Here is a 17600-nt window from a genome sequence, read left to right on the forward strand (position 1 = left end):
AGATGCTGTGCATGGGAGGCTGAGCAGCCCAGGCAGATCCAGGCGGGTCCAGGAACAGGCAGTTCCTTAAAGCTTCCCGAGTCGCACATCCCCTCCCAGCAACATGTTCTCACGCAGGGGAGGGATTAGGCAGGCTCCGCACCCCCAACAGCTCCAACAGCAACCATTTTGCAGAGCTGTCTAGGTGCCACATTGCTCTCAGAGAGCACAGCAGGGAGGCAGGAAACCCAGAACAGCGTGGCACATCCCAGCGGCGCAGCGCGCTGAATGGCAGCGCCGGATGGGGAGACGCGAGTGACACGGGCGCTGCAGCCCCATCCCAGACCCCCCGCGGCAGCTGAGCGCAGAGGTGACAGACTGGTTTAATCAAAGGTCGCCAACCTTCATCCATATTCCAGGCGCACAGAACAGGGGGGCAAGGGCTGTATCATGGTTACAGTATTTTACTGTACTGAGAAGTTAGAGAACCATCCCAACAACCTTCTCTCTCCTAAACACACACACACACACCCCGAACCCTCCCCCCCCCCCACAAAACCCCCCCAGCACAAAATGGACCCCATCTCCTCTTTCCCTTTTCTGCCCCTCATCCTCCTCCTCCAGTTTTGCTCCATTCTACTTCCCTTCTTCCCACTCAAGTCCCAGATTTTTGCCAGCCCTTCCTTACTTATATTTAACTAACAGCTCTGCTGAACAATCCTGCCCCGGCTCACAGTCCTTGCTTGCTATGCGAGAGGTGTCTCTCCGTGGCCATACTCATGTTTTAAAAGCCAGGGCTATGCTTCGCCGTACACGGTACGCATGGCCGCTGCTGTCTGGTGGCTCCAGCCCCATGCCCCGGTCACCGACAGCGCTGAGAAATTACCAAGCAATGAGACCCACTAAGAGACTCCTCAACAGTTACTGATGGAAATGTTAACAAGAAGAGTATCCTTGGTGATGACAGAAGACCAGGCTTTATAACAAGTTGGCAATAAATCATCAGGAACAGGAGAATAAATATATCACACCCAGAAAAGCTGATTTCCAGCCAACGGGGAGTTAAAGAGGAAGAGACATGTACGAGTTTACTCAGAAAGGACGCACAAGCTCTAGGCTCTGTGTTTCTATTAAGAGAAGGTCTCATGCATTACAAAACAATTTTCCCTTCCCTGGTTTATAAACCAATTAGATAAAGACCAAGTTAATCCCTTATTGTGTTCACACAGCCACAAGTAGACACCAAACACAGCGATTAGTCAATTTGTTTAACTGTCTTCCCAGGTTTGGCAGCCAAGACAACATCGCACAATGCAGGTAAATAACAAAACCAAACATGCACAGAGCCCACAGCTCCAGCAACCTCTCACTTCACCGGATCTTCAGAGAGCTCCGCGACATCTTACCACCAAGGCAATGTTGCCCTACCAACCTCCTCCCTCAAATCCCATAAAGGTGACTTTAATCCAAAGTAGTCTGATTTCAGGGAGCTTACACCTGTGAAAGAGGAGTAGTGAGGCAAGTCTGTTAACTCAGAGCAAGCTCAGCTGCAGGCAGTGATGTCTGGGGGAGCAGAACATGCCAATTCCTTCAGACTTTTTTTCCCCCTCCAACTTCCCCGCTCCAGGCAAAGCCATCTCCCCTGCAGCAGGGCAGGGCACAGTGCACAGATCAGCTTGAGACAGCAGCAGCCTTAGCTATCTAGCAGGGGGACTACACAGGCTTTAGGCATACTAGAAAATCAGGAGTGCATCCAGAGACAGCCTTCAGTTACAGGCCTACAACAGCAAGTGCCTCACATCCCTATCGAGAARCTGGGCTCAGCATAGCCCAACTCATATCTTTCTCCACTGCAGAACTGCTACCAACAGCCACATCATCGACCCTCGCATCCCTGAACACCAACCAGAAACACACATGAAATCATCAAAGCATCAGAAGAGCTTAAAACTGCAGACACTCACCTCCTTTAGWTATGTAGCCAGGTCGGTAAGAGCTGCAGTCCCCCCTTGCTGAAGGGACAAATTTTCTAATGGAGCAGCTCTTATACCAAGGGTCAGCTGCTCCCACCTCAGCAGCACTCTCAGCTCCCTGGTGGGTCCCTTCTAATGGGCACTGGCACAGCTGATTTGAATGAGGAGCTTCAGCATCACAGAGATAAATGTGCAATGAAAGTGGTGTAATAGAGAATCAGGGAGAAACCTTTGCTGATTCCAAGTTTTGCAGTGCCCCAGCACAGGCAGAGTGCTTCCTGCATCAGCAAAGTTCAGGAACAGACCCAGAAAAGCAGGATCAAAATATTTCTTTGGTGTTCTGCTGATGAGATTTGGGAACTAGCAGTACCCCGATTCCCAATATGTGCCTAAATCTATTATACACTTTAGAGGGCTCTGTCCTTGTGGTTAAGCAAGGCTGCTGCTCCACATGCAATGGGAATGAGAAATGAATGAACTGTTAACTGTGGACAGCTGTCTAGTGGCTTATGTAAAGACTTGGGAAAGGTCTCAGGTCAATTCCTTCTAGTAAGAACTTAGTAGTTAACATTCTCTATATTAATCTAAACCTACTAGTTATAGGGGGGCCTGCAGGACTCACCCCAAGTCCAATTGTTTTTGCAGAAAGGGTGTTGACTGTATTTGCACTGCCACAGACCTGAGAGGCGCACAGAAGTGTGCCAAGGAAGGAAACGGAGGAAGCGGTTTTAGCTTGGGTGTGTTGGGTGCCCACCTCCAGCAGACGTTTGTGCACAGCAAGTGCTTCCTAGTTAAGCCAGATTGACTTTGCTGTTGCARGGAGAGCAGTCCACTGCTGCTAATTACACTGCTAATTCCCCTTCGTCAGAAGAACGGTGCTGCTGCTGCTCTCCTCCCTATCCACGCCAGCTATGAGTCATTCATTGCCAGGTTTCCTCCCCCTTCCCATGCCCATCTCACCTGGGAGCTTGGGAAATGATGTTTTGGCTAGCATTAATAGAGCACAGGTGGCTTTGGCCAGCTGCACGGCCTTTAGCTTTTGTTGGCTCCATGACAGCTCTGGGTCTTTTCACAGTTTGTTCAGCGGAGGATGAGCAAGGAGGAGGCAGTGGGGGAGGCTAGTCCCAGAGTGCGTGTTCAAGCAGAGCTGTCACTGGGCTGCTTTTCAGGAGGCTCTGTCTCCAAGCTGTTCCCTCGAGACAGGGGACGTGGCAGTGTCAGAACAGGCACTGTGTCTGTGCCATTGGGAGTGAAACAAGAACGATGCCCTCTGCTTCTCCTTGGCCTGGGAGGATTGCCTACCAGCTCCCCCGCCCCTTCTCCCCTGCSAAAAGCAGGGGTCAGATGCAAAATCAAATGCCTCCTCCTACCCTTCCCTGCTAGGCAGCCCCTCGCTGATCTCACAGGGATCAAAGGAGCACAGCTTCACTCCGACTTTCTTTCCTTCCCGGTCTCTGTTCACCCACGTAACAAATCCCCAAGTGAACATGGCTTTGAGGCTTCCCAGGAGACTGCACACTCCTTCTCAGAGGATCTGAAAACTAAAGCCACTAGTGGCTTTGTTTTTTAAAACATATTAATCGGCAAGTTTTGGGGGGAGGGAGAGAACCCTGCCAGGGACTGACTGCTGCCAATCCTGCTTTTTAATACTCCAGAGAACTGTACCAACAAAGTTCCCCAAAGTGGGCCCTGGGGGATGCCAAGAGTTAGTAAATTCCTTCCTTTTTTCTTACCTGGGTTTCAGGGGTGTAGTGCTTCAAGGATGAATGAACCCAGACTCTGATCTATCAGATGTTGCATAGCCATGTAGAAAAGGCTGAATGTCCTCTATGTCCAAGCACTACTGAGACTTATGTGCAAAAAGAACAACAAAAGCCATAAGATAAATTTATGCAAAGATGAAGTGCCTGGCAGCGTTTAAAATAGACCACAGGAGTCCTGAGCCTGAACACCTTTCTGCAATCACCAGGAAAACATTCTTTCTCCTCTTCAGAGAGGAAAAAGACTAGACTAAAAAGACTGAACTAGACTAGCTGTATTGATTCAGGGATAGAAACTGTTTGTTCTGTGCTCTGCTGTTAATGCAAAGGTTCACAGACTTCTTAACCGAGGGATGTTGATCCAAACATGCTAGTCCCAGAGAGCTTCCCTACTGACCTGACACCAGTGCTCACAGTCCACTCAGACTGCAAAACGTCAGGCTGGGGATCTGTCCATCTTGACTGATGGTGTATGAGTGAGGCGCTCCCTCCCCATTCCCCTTGATGGGAAATTTTCCTTTCCCCTGACCTTTTCCTCAGGAAGAGCTGATCTGCATTGTGACCCCTCTAGTTCAGTCACGGCAGAAAGGGTCACAATAACAATATACCAAGCAAATCTATGCATCATAATGCCCTTGTACGTGAATTTTGCTTCAGCAGCAATCCAGAGTAAGTTCCCACCAAGACCAGCAACACCGGGGCACCATGTGCCCAGCACAAATGATGACTTACATACAGCCACTAAGGTCTGGTAGCTGCTGCATGGCACAAAGGCAGCAGGCAGGTAGAACCCATTGACACCAAATAGACAGAAAGCTACTCAGGTACTGGAGCTCAGACAACCAAGCCTCTTCCAAAATATGCAGCAGACTGTTGGCTCCGTCCCCTCCCTCGTGAATCACACGCCCACCTGAAACACAGAGTCCTCTGCCCGTCTGTCAGGACCAGCCGGAGCTGCATACTGGGCTTCTGTTCCCCGGAGATGTGTAAAGTGAGCGTGAGAGCACAGGCTGAAGGGACTGGGTGGAAGAAATTCCAAAAATGACAAGAGAAGGCTCTGTGTCACAGAGGGTGGGAGCCAAAGGTTTATAACCATGTTAAGTGCCCCAGGCTCTTTTCATAAATCACTTCCTGCAATTGCCCAAATACTTAAGTTGTAGCAAATTTACAAGACATGCTTTTACAGTGCTTGTTTAAAAATCAACCATACAAATAGGCTCTAGACATTACCCTTGAACAGAGGCTGGTTTGCCTGCCCACCAGAACCCCACATAGTGGCTGGCATCGTCCTGACTGACGTGGCCCTGCACTGCTCAGGAGTGGGCTTCCCAGGCACGGCACTTGGCTGTTGCACTTTACAGACCCACGCGCTTGGTGGAGGAGAGGATTCCGTGTACAGGGGCCCTGCGGTTTCTTCTGGCATCAGATTAGTGATCGGGCTCAGTCTCCTTTTCTTGCCTAGGAARAAGAACAAGGAAGGATGATAGACTTAAAAAAGCAGAAGCCAAAAAGACCAAATAACTGTCACCCAGGGAACAAGGGGCTAGGATACACAGGTTTTGGGAAATATAGTTGTAAATGGAAYGAGTTTCATGTTTCTGTTCAATTCCCAGCCTCCAAACCAGCCAGCCTTTGTGTGAGCTTTAGCATCTGCAATAGCTAGAAGGTGTCAGAGGTCAGGATGAAGCACTAGCACAAATGGAGGGCACCCAGCCTGGCATTGCACAGTGCTACCCCCATAGACTGGCTGGACTGTGCAGCTGTACAAGTCACTCCAAGAGTAAGAAAAGCCTGATCTTTTGCTTGTGGCTGCATGATTCAAATAGAGGAGGTGAGCAGAGCACATTAAGTTGCATTGTCCGCGTGTCCTAAGGAATCCATAAGAGCTGCCTCTACTCAGCATAAGTAATCCCTCATTACTGCCATGAGCAACCTTCACTTTTCACTTTCTGGTCCAGTATGACCCTCAGAGCTGACTGGGCTTTGAGTCTTGACACTTTGTCCACGACAGCTCTTTAGGCAGTTGTATTTGGTATCTGTACAACATGGTATCTTTGGGGGTCTGACAGAACCCAACAATGAACTGCCATGAATCATGCTGGAAAGGCAGTGTAACCATGACACAWGTAACTCCTCTGCGGCTGTGGACTTGTTATGGATTTACACTGGTGTAACAGAGCAGTTGTTATCCCACATTATGTAAGAGTGGGGTAGTTTGACCCTCTCCTTGTTTTCTGTGGACAGAAAACAACTCCTTGCAGGATATTTCTGTTCACCCTTACGTCACACCTGTGGGCTTTAGTGCTTTGCTTATCACAGGGACCGGAAACAGTCCAAATCCCCAGTGACCTTCCCCAGCCTAGGATACTGTGCTCTTTGGAAGAAACGTAAAGTGGCATGGCTACAACCACCAGAAATCACCCTTCAGGGGGGCACCATGTGCCCCGATGTCACTTGAGCTCACCTTGTTACCCTGGCTGTCCCTTTAATGCCATTACTGAAGATCATTACATGAGCAGATCCCCTGTGGACAGGCATTTGCTTGAGCTGCCCACACACCTACCTCTTTGGTCCAGAAGATATGACCTCCAGCGGTGAACTCGGCTGCTTCCGAATATACTCCCTCGATCTAATATCAGCCTGGAATTAAGGAGGAAGACAGATGWCAAGGGACTGATCAGCCTGCTTGGTGTCCCCTTAGTTATCTTAGTAAGCCCCCGCACACCCCCAAGCCGGTACATCACAAATAGCCCTAGTACAACTGCCTTGCAAAGAGAAACCTGTGTTTCTTTTCTTGTTTGGTCTCTGTGTCCCACTGCAAGCTGGTCAGGAGACCGAAGACTTAAAATGAAGAAATAAAGGGTCCTGGACTAAACAGCCCTGATGAGGGCTCATTTCAGAAGCAGAAATGATGTCCTCTGAATCCTGGCTGTCTGCCCCTTCACTTTTCATAGGAACAAGGAGCTGATGCTGAGCACAGAGGAGACAGTGGGCACAGACAGTTYGTGCCAAGCAGCGCTGCAGGCTCGCTCAGCCTTGGCTTCCCCCAAGTACTGCAGGATGAACAGCCAGACTAGGAAGCAGACTGGGCTTATTCAGCAAATCCTTGTAGCAGCTCAGATGAGTGCAGCCAGCCTTCTCCAAAGGTCTCTACAATACCTGAAGGATGAATTAACACAGACTTCCAGCACACATTGCAATTTGGCGAGTCTTTTCACAGCAAACACTGACCCAGCTGGAATCCTTGCCAGGCTGAGAACTACAACAGCCTCTCTTACCTTGCACCTACACTGAACAGCTCCTAAGACGACCTCCAAATGGTTCAGGGATGTGACAGGCCAGCAAGGACTTCCAGAGGCTAAGCAAGAAGAGGTGGCCAGTGGCAAAGCGAGAACTGCTGAGGTGATGGACTGCTTTGCCATTGTGCTTTGTTTCTCAGCCAGAGCTGCAACCCCCCCCATTTCATGAAACCTGGCAGTAGAGCCAGGCTGGAGAAGAGCTGGAAGTCTGAGAAAGGTCTAGTGCCTCCGTCTTTTGAATTGACCCAGATGACTTCTTGCGCATGCAGGCACCCCCAAGTGCAATCTGGGAAAGTGTAATGAGTAGCCAGGCCCCTCCATGGGCCTTTTCCAGCAATTGCTCAGGACCTGGAGTCCAAGCCCACTGTCTGATGAGTAACAAGAGAGATGGAACAGACTTGTTAGAACCTTGAGGAGAGGAAATATCCCCCAAAGTAAATCAGTCCTCCCACCAAACCAACAGGAACTGCTCAACCACCCTCGACACTCCATAAATGGATCACATGGAGTCAGGGATGAGTGGAGGAGGTTTCTGCTGAGATGTCCCAGAGAGCTTTTAAGAGTGGTAAAGCAAAGACCTTCAGCTTACACCAGTGTACAAAAGGATGTCCCCTAGCCCCCAGAAAGTTGTTGGAGTGCCATAACCGTATGGATGTGAGAGCAGACCTCTGCAGTGTTGCAAGGCAATTTAACACCAGGCAGCGGCTCATAGATCCCTCCTCAAAAGGTGGGGAAATATTGGAGCATTTTATTGATTTGTCCTGGGGCAGCAGAATGCTGCAGAGCTGCAGCATTTGCCATCTCTAGACCCTGAACCCTACTTGTGCTAGAGCTTGCTCCCTACCTGCCATTCCCGGTGGGAGGACTGCTCCAATGTGAGTCAGTCACCCTGGTAACAGTCAATCTGCTGCTGGAAGCCTCTCAAAGGGGTGACAGAGCTCATTACGCAGACACTGCATCTTGGTGTTCCTAGTTGCTCCACTGCATGAATCAGCTGTAACCACTCTTAAATGTTTGTCCAGTTCTGGCCAAGAGGGTTCGGACCTCGACAGCACTTGAGCAAGCTTCACACAGACTGATCCCATCAACAATGTACCTCCAAACTGAAGAGAAATGCAGCTAATTGTGGGCTTCTTCCTGAAAATGTGCTACAAGGGCTCACTGGTGCCAGAAGCAATTCTGGTTTAGAGACACTGGCACCTGTGCATGAGGCAGTGTGCTGAGACTCAGCGTCTCATTCCTACTGGATTAGCTAACAACTCCTTTGAGAGGGATATGCCTGGGGAGACCCATCAACATGGCAAAGAAAGCCAGAGAATGAGGCAAGGGATGAGATGCCGCTGCCCACCTCTGGACTTGCAGGTGAAGTTGCTACCAGCCCAAGAACTTCACCTGCTCTGGCAGACCAAGGAAATACTCATCACATTTACAGACCACAGTGAAGCTTAGCTGCCCTGAAGCAGGGAGGACTGAGGAGTGACAGAAATGACTGAGAAGAAAAAGTGCCCTACAGACTCTGCTGTGATAGCCTTCACTGTACAGTCAGCAAAATAGGAGCAGTATTCAAGAACTAGGCTAACTGGGACTCCCACTGGTGCTGCAATCAGGTGCAGGCTGCAGCCTCCATGCTCAGAGCACTCTGAGATCATCCATGGTTGTTACAGCTATGATACTGATGTTCCCAAACAATTAGCTTTGGTGATGGCTACTCAGCTGAGAAACAGGATTCTCCCCTCCACTGAAGACTGTAAATTAGGAGGGGAAACAAGGCTATGGAGAGGGCTGTGAAGAGCTTGGGAAGATGGGGATCCAGCAAACAGGACAGTTCTCAAGATGATATGAGATGAAAAGAGAGAAGCTGGTATTGCCCATTCTTGGACCCATCCCTGTACCCATCCCTTTACTTCTTCTGTTCCAGCAGTTGCATGATGCAGCAACAGATGGAGAAGCCCACCACTAGTCTGCTGCATATCCTTTCCCCTAGGCAAGAGCTTGGCTCATCCTGCCTATGTGCCTTGCAGGCTGGCTGTGTGATGGTAATTATGCAGCTAAAGCAGGTAAAAACATCCAATAAAAGCAAACAGAGACAAGACACAAGCACATCCTTGGCTCTATCCCTTCTTGGCAGCACTTGCAAGGCAAATGACTGAAAGACATACCTTTCACATTGTCCTATGTATGAGTACAAGAGCAAGGCTGCCAAGCAAAACAACAGAAGCATGCTTACATGCCAGGCCGTATCAGTGCTAAGGCCCCTGGGCTTTACTTTCCAGTGGAATCCCTGCTAGGGCCAAAAATCAAAAAGATTAAGGCTGAGATTTAACCACATTCATGGTTTACTGCCCTCCTCTTGCTTCAAATTGAGCTCAGAGCCATTGCTAGACTTCATCAAATCCCTCTTCATGAAAGTGTCCAGGTCTTCCCTTCCTCTTCTGATTTGCTCTCCTGTGATATGAGCCCTTCTGAGTCAGGGCAAGCAAACAGGGAATTACTACCTTGTTCCTAACTTTATACGAGTAGAGAATTGCCCCCCCCCCCCCCCAACGAAGGCCTATCAGGGCCTTAAATGCACAAATAGGTCTTAATGGCCCTGACCAGCCTCTCCTGAGGCCTCCACCTGCACCCTCTACCCATGGGCCCAGGAGCTTCAATTAAGCTCAGGCCTGAGTGTTCAGTCTCCAGCAATACAGGATAGCATGTGGTCAGAACTGGACTAGGAGAACACCAACAGAAATCCCCAGAGCTACAGAAAGTGTTGCTGGACWCTTATTTGATATTCTTGTTCCCCAGAAGTGTTATTGGTCCGCTTTCCAGTGCTGTACCATATTAGCCTATGACTCTTGGATGCTTTCACAAACACACAGATCCTGGTCTCTAGGCTAACTTCCAGCACTGGCAGTTCTTTACAKTCTCTCAAAGTTTTTCTTTCCCAGAAACTTCCTTTCTCAAAAACACTGCTACAGGGCGACATTTCAGAAAAGCTCCTGTGCTTTAGTAAAGCAGGTTAATACATCCCTGGTGGCTGTCCTTGAAGCATTTGCAACTCTCACCATTATTCTGCTTCTGAAGAGTCTCCCCCCTACCTCAACAAGCTCCCCACCATCTTCTTTCCGTCCCTGCCAGCTTCCAGTCAGGCCTCTCAGGTGGAGGCTCTGTCTGCTCACTGCTGGAAATGCAGCTCCATAACTGCTTAATAATTCTGCAAGCTAGAGAATGAAAAATACTTACATAAGGGGTGGTTTGTTTGGGAGATTTTTTTCCCTTCTCTCTATAATTGGACAGTTTCATAACTGAACTGACAAATAACTTTGATCACTCTTCAGGATAAGAGATTACGTGATGTATTTTATAACAAGGGAAAGAGGTTGTTCAATAAAGTCCCTACTGGGAGACCAAGGTAGCAAGGGTCAGATCTACAAACTATTTTTCTAGGGAAGAAAAATCCCAATCCAAGTTCTGCTGATAACATAAGCTAATGCTTGATTAGGTGGCAAGTTACTGGCCAGTCCTCACTCCTAACACAGTGCTGAGAGACAGCTTAACCCAGCGTATTAACCAAGAGGCTAATCAATAAGATGGATAACTGTCCCGTAATAATCCTCACAGATTGCTTCTATTTTCAGAGGGGACTAGTGCTGGCATTAGGGTCTGGAATTGTTGCTTTGCCTATTTTATGAGGGGGCACTGGTCAACCCTGTATACACAGCAAGCTTGTAGTGGGGGGCTACATCTCAAGGCCTTAAGAGTTTCAGGACATCAGCTACTGATTTCCCTGCTGGCAGCATGAGCTATTTACACACAGGGTAGAGATGATGGCTTGTTTTTCAGTTCTCGGCTGGATAAGYGTTTAATACTTCATGTAAAGTGACCTGCAGAAATTCACAGTTCTGGGCAGGCCTACTTCTGTCCTTCTTGGTGGGCTAGAGCGACATCAGACTGCCCCAACAGCAACATCCTGAGCCAGCAGGAACCAGCTGGGCAAGATGCCAGCTGGAGCTAAGAGYATCAAGTGAGCAGGAGCCTGGCGTGCAGCCAACCAGGAAGTTGAAACAGCAGAAGTAGAAGAATCAGTCCCACTGCAATCCTTGTCAGCTGGAGAGTGTTAAAAGCTTCTGTTACTCACGCTGTACATGGGAATCCTGGGTCTGAGYAGGCTTAGAGCATGGGCAAACAATGGAGCCAGGTTTTGACTTCTGCCAGAAGTAAGGGCAGCTGCTCTCAGAAGGGCTTGGTTTTGTTCCAGTTTGAATGTTTTGCTTATGAGGCTGGGATGACAGCTCTTGCCTACCTCAATCCCTCTGTCTGGGTAGTTCTAAAAGACCAAATCTCTGCAGAGGATCCTCAAAATTTGACAAGTTGGCTGAGTGGGAAGACCACCCCTCTGCAAGCAAAATTCTCCTACCTAAGYCTTGCAGTTTCACATGGAATAAGGCTTATATAGGAAGTAAATACTTACTGTAACTAATAATGAACTTCCCTCTGCTTTCTCTGAAAGATCACTTCTCCCACCTGCCTCCAAGTCACAGTTCCTTTGGCAGCATGACCRTATATATCATGGGTCAAATCAAATCACTTCTGACCACTGCCTAGATACTGTTTCATGCCCAGGAAGCACAGCATGMCCTATACAGACTGGCCAGCCATTCCTCTAGGAAAGCAGGTTTAAGTTCCCACAACAGCTGCACAGCACTACATATCCTGCAGCATAGTATTGCCTTTATRTAAGCCATAATCACAACCTGAAGAAGGTATCAGCAGCTGAGCTGTCTTTGGAGTAGTATACCAGAACTTTCAAAGTAAGCAGAAGTCTTTCACTGGACACTGGGAATGCYGTGAGCACATCACCCATCAGGTCTGCAAACCTGACCCAGGGACATGCCATAGCAAAGAGGCCAAGTCACCCAGGACAGGACCCACTGCAGCATTCTACTTCCTAATTCCAGTTTTAGGTGCCCAAGATCTGAGGCTTCCAGCACTGYGCCATGTCAAGATCTGACAGATCTCACCTTTTGTTCATTTTCATCCAATTCCTCCTTTGATTCCCTTAGGTCCATAAATTCTACACTGCAGTCTGTGGAACAGTGATGGATTCTATAGGGCCACTTGCAAAATGCCACACGCTCCCATTATGTTGCACCCAAAAAAGTAAAAAAAAAAAATTGTTTTTGGAAATTTTTTTAACTGTTTCATGAAAGCACTTATCATAGTTACCACACAGAGGAAGCGTGATGGGGAGAAGCCTGTTCTGAATTGGCATGAGTGCCTAYATTTTAGCAGATCTTTTTTCCGATTAGGTGAATCTATCCTATGAAAAGGTTTAAGTGTCCTTATCCCAYGCCATTCCTCTATCTCTACATTAAACGCACTCTTTTCTGGATCTCAAATCTCTCTGTAAGGAAAGTGGCCATGATCCATTCCATCACTTTAGATAAGGGTTGTAGCTAGAGGATTGGAAGAATCTTAGATCATAGATAACTGCTGTAGTGAGCTGGAAATAAAATGAAGGTAATGGAAAGCTGCAAGACACCTTTTTGTTTCCAAAGGAATGTTTTTCCCCTTTCTTCTGAACATGCCAAACTGCAGAGCTAGCTTAGAGCTCTGCTGAGGCATCTGTCCCTTGCTGGAAGAGATTACATAAGAAGATCTATCAGCCTGCTCAAGCCTGGCAGGTAGTGGTTTATGAGATCAGAAAATCTACTTTCTGATATGGACATTCCAAGGATTGTTTTTCTCTAAGATGTTAGATTTTTGTCTGCTTTATAACTACAGACTCAATATTCTGTTTTCAAAAAACACTGCAGTACCAAAGAGAAGTTCCTGTTTGTGGAGACTGTGTAACAGCCTTCAGCAGGATCTTCTTAGTGCTGCTCTGAGGAGCTGCAGAGCAAGGGTGGCCAGACACCTGACAAGCACCGAGGTGTAGCAATGCGAACTCCATGTTCCAGGGCAACGCTACAAACAGAGACATCTGAACAGGCCCTAGTCTGAACACGCAGTGGGTCAGGCCCACCTGAGTCGATAATGGCAGGGTGACCCTGAGAGAAGGGAAGCACTTGTCAGGCTAGAAGTCCCGGAGGCTTTACACTCTCCAGATCCTTTTCTCAAGCCCTGCTGTGATTTAATTAGTCTGAAGCAGAGCCCTGGTGGCAGCTGCGGTTCACTGAACGCAATCCAGTGCTGTCACCTACTGGCTGCCTGTAGCCCCAGAGCCCGCAGCTCCTTGCGGAGTGCAGTAGCAAAGAAAAGCCCAGAGGAGCAGCACTGCAGTCTGTGCTAGGCGCACAGCGCCCAGGAAAACTGCATTTCCAGCTCCTCTGTATTATAAACATCAGCATAACAGAAGCTGCCCGCAGAGAGGAACCGAGAAATCAGTCAGGCTGGGTCTGCAGTGAGGGCTGTGTATGCTTCTGGGCACTGCGTCAGAGGGAGAAGCAAAGAGCAAGGAAGGATCAGTTTGAGCTTTACCACATAAATAACAACAGGGCAGGCTGGAGAGAACAGGCCAGGAAGCTGGATAGCTACACTTGCAGAAGTATGGCCAGCTGAGGCCCTGACACATCCTCACAGACTTGGTATCCACGGCTGTCATGCCCCCTCCACTGCCTATTTGCCTGCTTCCCTACTTCAGGCCTGCATTCTCCTTCCTCAGTTCCCCCTGCTTTTGTACCTGTCGGATGGGCTCCGGGATCCGGTACCTGCAGCAGGACTTGACTAGATGCACAGCTGTCTCCAGGCACACCCTATGGCCCACAGAGATATAAAGGGGCTTAGAGCTGTTGTTGTAGCTACGCAGGACCTGTGCATTCACAAACCAGAAAGATCAAATACTTAAGGGGCTTATTTTGAACAAATACAGAGTGACAGATGAATTATAAGCCAGCCAACCCGCTTTCAGAATGGGTCTGCATCTGGTATGTCCCAGCTTTCTTGACCCTCTGCTTCCCAGTATCTCCTCACAGGGACTGTCTGTCCTTTTGGACCCCTGCGACTCTTCCCCAAATGCTTCACGCTGCTCTGGGAAGTAGTGTGCAGATCTGCTAATGCAGACTGTGCTGAAATATCACCAGGGAAGGACATTTCTTAAATCTGCTCGCTTCTTGTGCAGCACTGTTCTGAGACATATGCTCCCATTTTGCATCCTGGGAAAMTGCTACAGAACTGGCACCTTTCCTTGGCTGCGGTTCATGGCTACTGGGGCATGGCATCTCACATGCCGTAGCCATGTACATGAATATACCTAACACCTGAATTGCCACCCCTTTCTAGGAATTTCTMAGAATGCCTGAGCTGACAGAAAGAGAAAATCAGTGCTACCGGTAGCCTGCTGAGACCTTGTCTTTCTGAACTGATGTCACTGAGACAGTCCTACTACAAAGACAACATTTTTCAATGCTTCCAGTTACATGAAGCTGGAAGACTCATTGATGGCCAAGTGGATAGGGAACTCCCCCAGCTTACCATGCCCAGGACTTTCCCCGAAGTGCCAGTCAGGGGACACGCATCTCCTTCCATCTGCAGGGAACGAATCTAGAGCATAAAAGCACAGAAGTTTAGCTGGTTAGAAAGTACTTTTATGTAGCTGTCCCAATTCTCTTTGGATATTAAAGAGTGGAAAGAATTCTCAGTCTGGCCTAACCTGCTCTCTGTGCAGCTCATCCCTGGCCAAGCCATCCACTTGCAAGAGGTTCTTGGCCACTCCAATGCACGGTAGATCTGTCAGGACCCCCAAGTGGCAGGCCACACCAAATCCTGCCAACAAGGAGGCACAAAAGCAATATTTGCATGTTCCTCTGAAAATGCTACAGCATCAATGCCAGGGCCATATGAGTCAGCCCTGCAATAAAGAGGAACTGTTTCCTGGACAGAAAAATTGCCACCTTTGAGGAATCAGGAATTTGCAAGAGAACCTGATGAGTACCTTTGAGGAACAGGCAAAAATTCAGGTTATTAACCCTTCAGTACTGAGCATCCTTCCTCCATGCTTATCTTTGGAACTTAGTAAGCTCTCTAATGTGATGCAGGACACCCAAGAATAGGAATCTCAAGTGACAGCGTGGGATCGCAGAAGAGCAGGGCTCTCCAGTGAAGTCCTACCTCTGTGATGGAGCAGGCCATTCCCATCTACAAGCAGCACCTGGAAAGGCCAAAAAAAAGAGTTATTTTCTGTGCCGAGAGACACTCCAATGAGCAAACAGTGATGCTGGCCCTATGAGGAAGGAGAGGTCCATGTTTCAAGCCTTTGACTTCTCTGTATAAGGGTCTCCACTCAGTGTGCTCTCTTTTACGTTTGACTTTAAATAACCAGTGCCCCAGTAGCATGAGCTCTTAGTTACTGGCAGTGCTTGTCATTGGTGCTATATGCAGAATGGGACTTTCATGGCCAAGGGATGCTTGGCTGGTCTTGGATCAGCATTCCCGGTCCCTAAAGACAGTGCAATAGCTGCTTCAGTACAACTTCGACACTGAGCTTTCTGCCCTGCCAGTGGAGAGCAGCTAGATGGTGCAGCCTCAGCAGAGGGAGGGTCATCTTTCAGCAGCACTCTAAACCTTCGTGACATCTCTGGTTGGGATAAAGAAACATGCCACACCTGAGGTTTGAGCTTGGGCTCTTTCTGCTGAAGTCTCTGAATTGCTTCCACCAGGAAAGGGACCTCTCGGAAGGCTAAGAATCCTGCTATGTACGGGGCTGTCACAGCAACCATCTGGCAATCCTCGTACAGCACCTAGGACCACAGGAGCAGAGTACAGAGAAAATGATCTCCAGCACTTACTTAGTTCAGATGCATCTTAATTGCAGATGCATCTCCCTGGTATTTATGTCCCTTACACTCTCATCTTTGTAAAAGTACTCTACCGCTTTTGCATCTCTCCCACAAAACTAATAACACTGGGTTGTGTCAGTCTAAGTTAGAGAAAGGGGTGAATACCAGGCTGTTGACAGAAAAGGGCTGGATGTGTCCTACCATGCCCCGCTTAAGAGTGAAGTCCTTGAAAAAAGTCAGGGCAGCTATCCAGCTACACAGTGGGGGATCTCAAAGTTCACACAGTCAGAGCATTATCAAAGCACATCTGCCTCTGTGTAGGAACAGGTGAGAGGATCCTAAAAGAAAGCCTGAGAGACAGGATATTAGCCAAAAAATGTCCATGTAGGACAAATCAAGAATCAGGGCAGGATCTGAAAGTCAGTTCTTAAAAATTCCAGTGGTTGATATCAAACTGTTTCCCTGTTTGTGATAGGTTTTATAGTTAATGACAATTTTTATATCAGCTTGAAAACTGGAAAAGGGATCAAATATCTTTATTACTTCAAGTTAAAAGACTGTGGGATGTGGGAGTYGTGGCAGATTTGAAGAGGCGTAAGTTACATCTTATTAGTTGATTACCAGCTAAACCTCACGAATAGGACATCAGCTGTTTATGAGTGCTACAAATGCTTTAATTTCCTCTCTTGATAAGCGTTAACAATGATCCTTTGTGTCTCTTTCTGGGTAGTACCTGAAATTGATTATTTCCAATATTTATCTAATAATTTTAAGTCTTTTGGGCCTGTCCACAGGCAACATCTCATCACTGCATTTTCTGATTTACTCCTGACTGACTTTAACACATACTGAAGCTACTCTTCAATATCCTATAACTTCCCTGTAATTCCTAAGAACCTCTTGCGATTAGGAGCAGTTGTCTAGATCCTTACACTTGTTCTTTCCTCTATTTATCTTCCCTGCAGAACACATGGTTGAAAGTTTTGTTGAATGTACAGGTGATAACTTACTGATGTCCTATGATGCAGAGATAAAGTAGGTAATAGCCTTTGAGCAAAAGTTTTCTATAAAAAACTCACACAACCCTAAGGAGYGAAAGTGTTCACTTGCCATTACCTCAAGATCTGGGTAGCTGAGAACCACAAGGGAAGCGCAGGCATTCGTGTCATCTCCCTTGACGTAAGATAAGTCCACGCCTCCTACTCTCTCCAGTCCTGCAAAACTTGAATCTTTCTGCCACTCCTCGGTATCCTTCTCAATCACGCCGGCCTTTAACCGGGCCTGCTCTCTAGCGAAAGACGATACTGCCGTAGTTAAAAGAGGGCCCCTTCCTTCTCAGCCCCTCGCCTCGCGCTGCGAGCAGGCAGGGCATCGCCCGCCGGCCTCTCAGCAAGACCACGGCCCCGCTTCTGCACGAGCCCGGGGCCAAGCTGTGCCCCGCGGGCGCGCGACACCCACACACGCACAGAGCCCGCGGGCCCCAACCACGGGGGCAGAGCACCAGGCGCCTCTTTTCAGGCGGCCTCGTTAAGTCGCGGGGACCCTCGGCCTTCTCCGAAAACGGGAGCCAGGGAGACGCGGCGCCCCTGGATTTGCAGGAGGCTGCAGGCGAACAGGAGCCCGCTTGGGAGGGCTGCAGGCAAACACAGGCCGCACACTACCGGGGAAGGAGAGGGATCCGCCAGGCCCGGCCCGGGACCGCGGAGGAAGGAGGGCCTCCCTTGGGCCTGGCCCGGTACCAGGCAGGAAGGGAAGAGTCTTGCCAGTGTGGTCCGGTGCCGAGGAAGGGAGGAGAATCCCCCCGGGCCTGGCCCGGTACCGAGGACC

At 48.7% G+C, this 17600-nt stretch overlaps 1 protein-coding gene across 1 annotated transcript in view; it reads right to left on the bottom strand.

The window, feature by feature from the left end:
* Positions 1-1090: 1090 nt before the first annotated feature.
* The window catches only part of ENDOV (endonuclease V), a 17450-nt gene continuing 940 nt past the window's right edge, over positions 1091-17600 (bottom strand). The window contains exons 2-9 of the mRNA XM_026082010.1: positions 16890-17061; positions 15600-15734; positions 15106-15145; positions 14648-14760; positions 14470-14538; positions 13679-13807; positions 6276-6352; positions 1091-5170 (exon numbers count right to left, since the gene is read on the bottom strand). Of these exons, the coding sequence (XP_025937795.1) occupies positions 5140-5170; positions 6276-6352; positions 13679-13807; positions 14470-14538; positions 14648-14760; positions 15106-15145; positions 15600-15734; positions 16890-17061 (766 nt within the window). The 3' untranslated portion in view covers positions 1091-5139. The remainder of the gene's footprint in view (positions 5171-6275; positions 6353-13678; positions 13808-14469; positions 14539-14647; positions 14761-15105; positions 15146-15599; positions 15735-16889; positions 17062-17600) is intronic.

Source organism: Apteryx rowi, unplaced genomic scaffold (assembly GCF_003343035.1).
Source record: "Apteryx rowi isolate R43461 unplaced genomic scaffold, aptRow1 scaffold_564, whole genome shotgun sequence".
Taxonomy (NCBI): domain Eukaryota; kingdom Metazoa; phylum Chordata; class Aves; order Apterygiformes; family Apterygidae; genus Apteryx; species Apteryx rowi.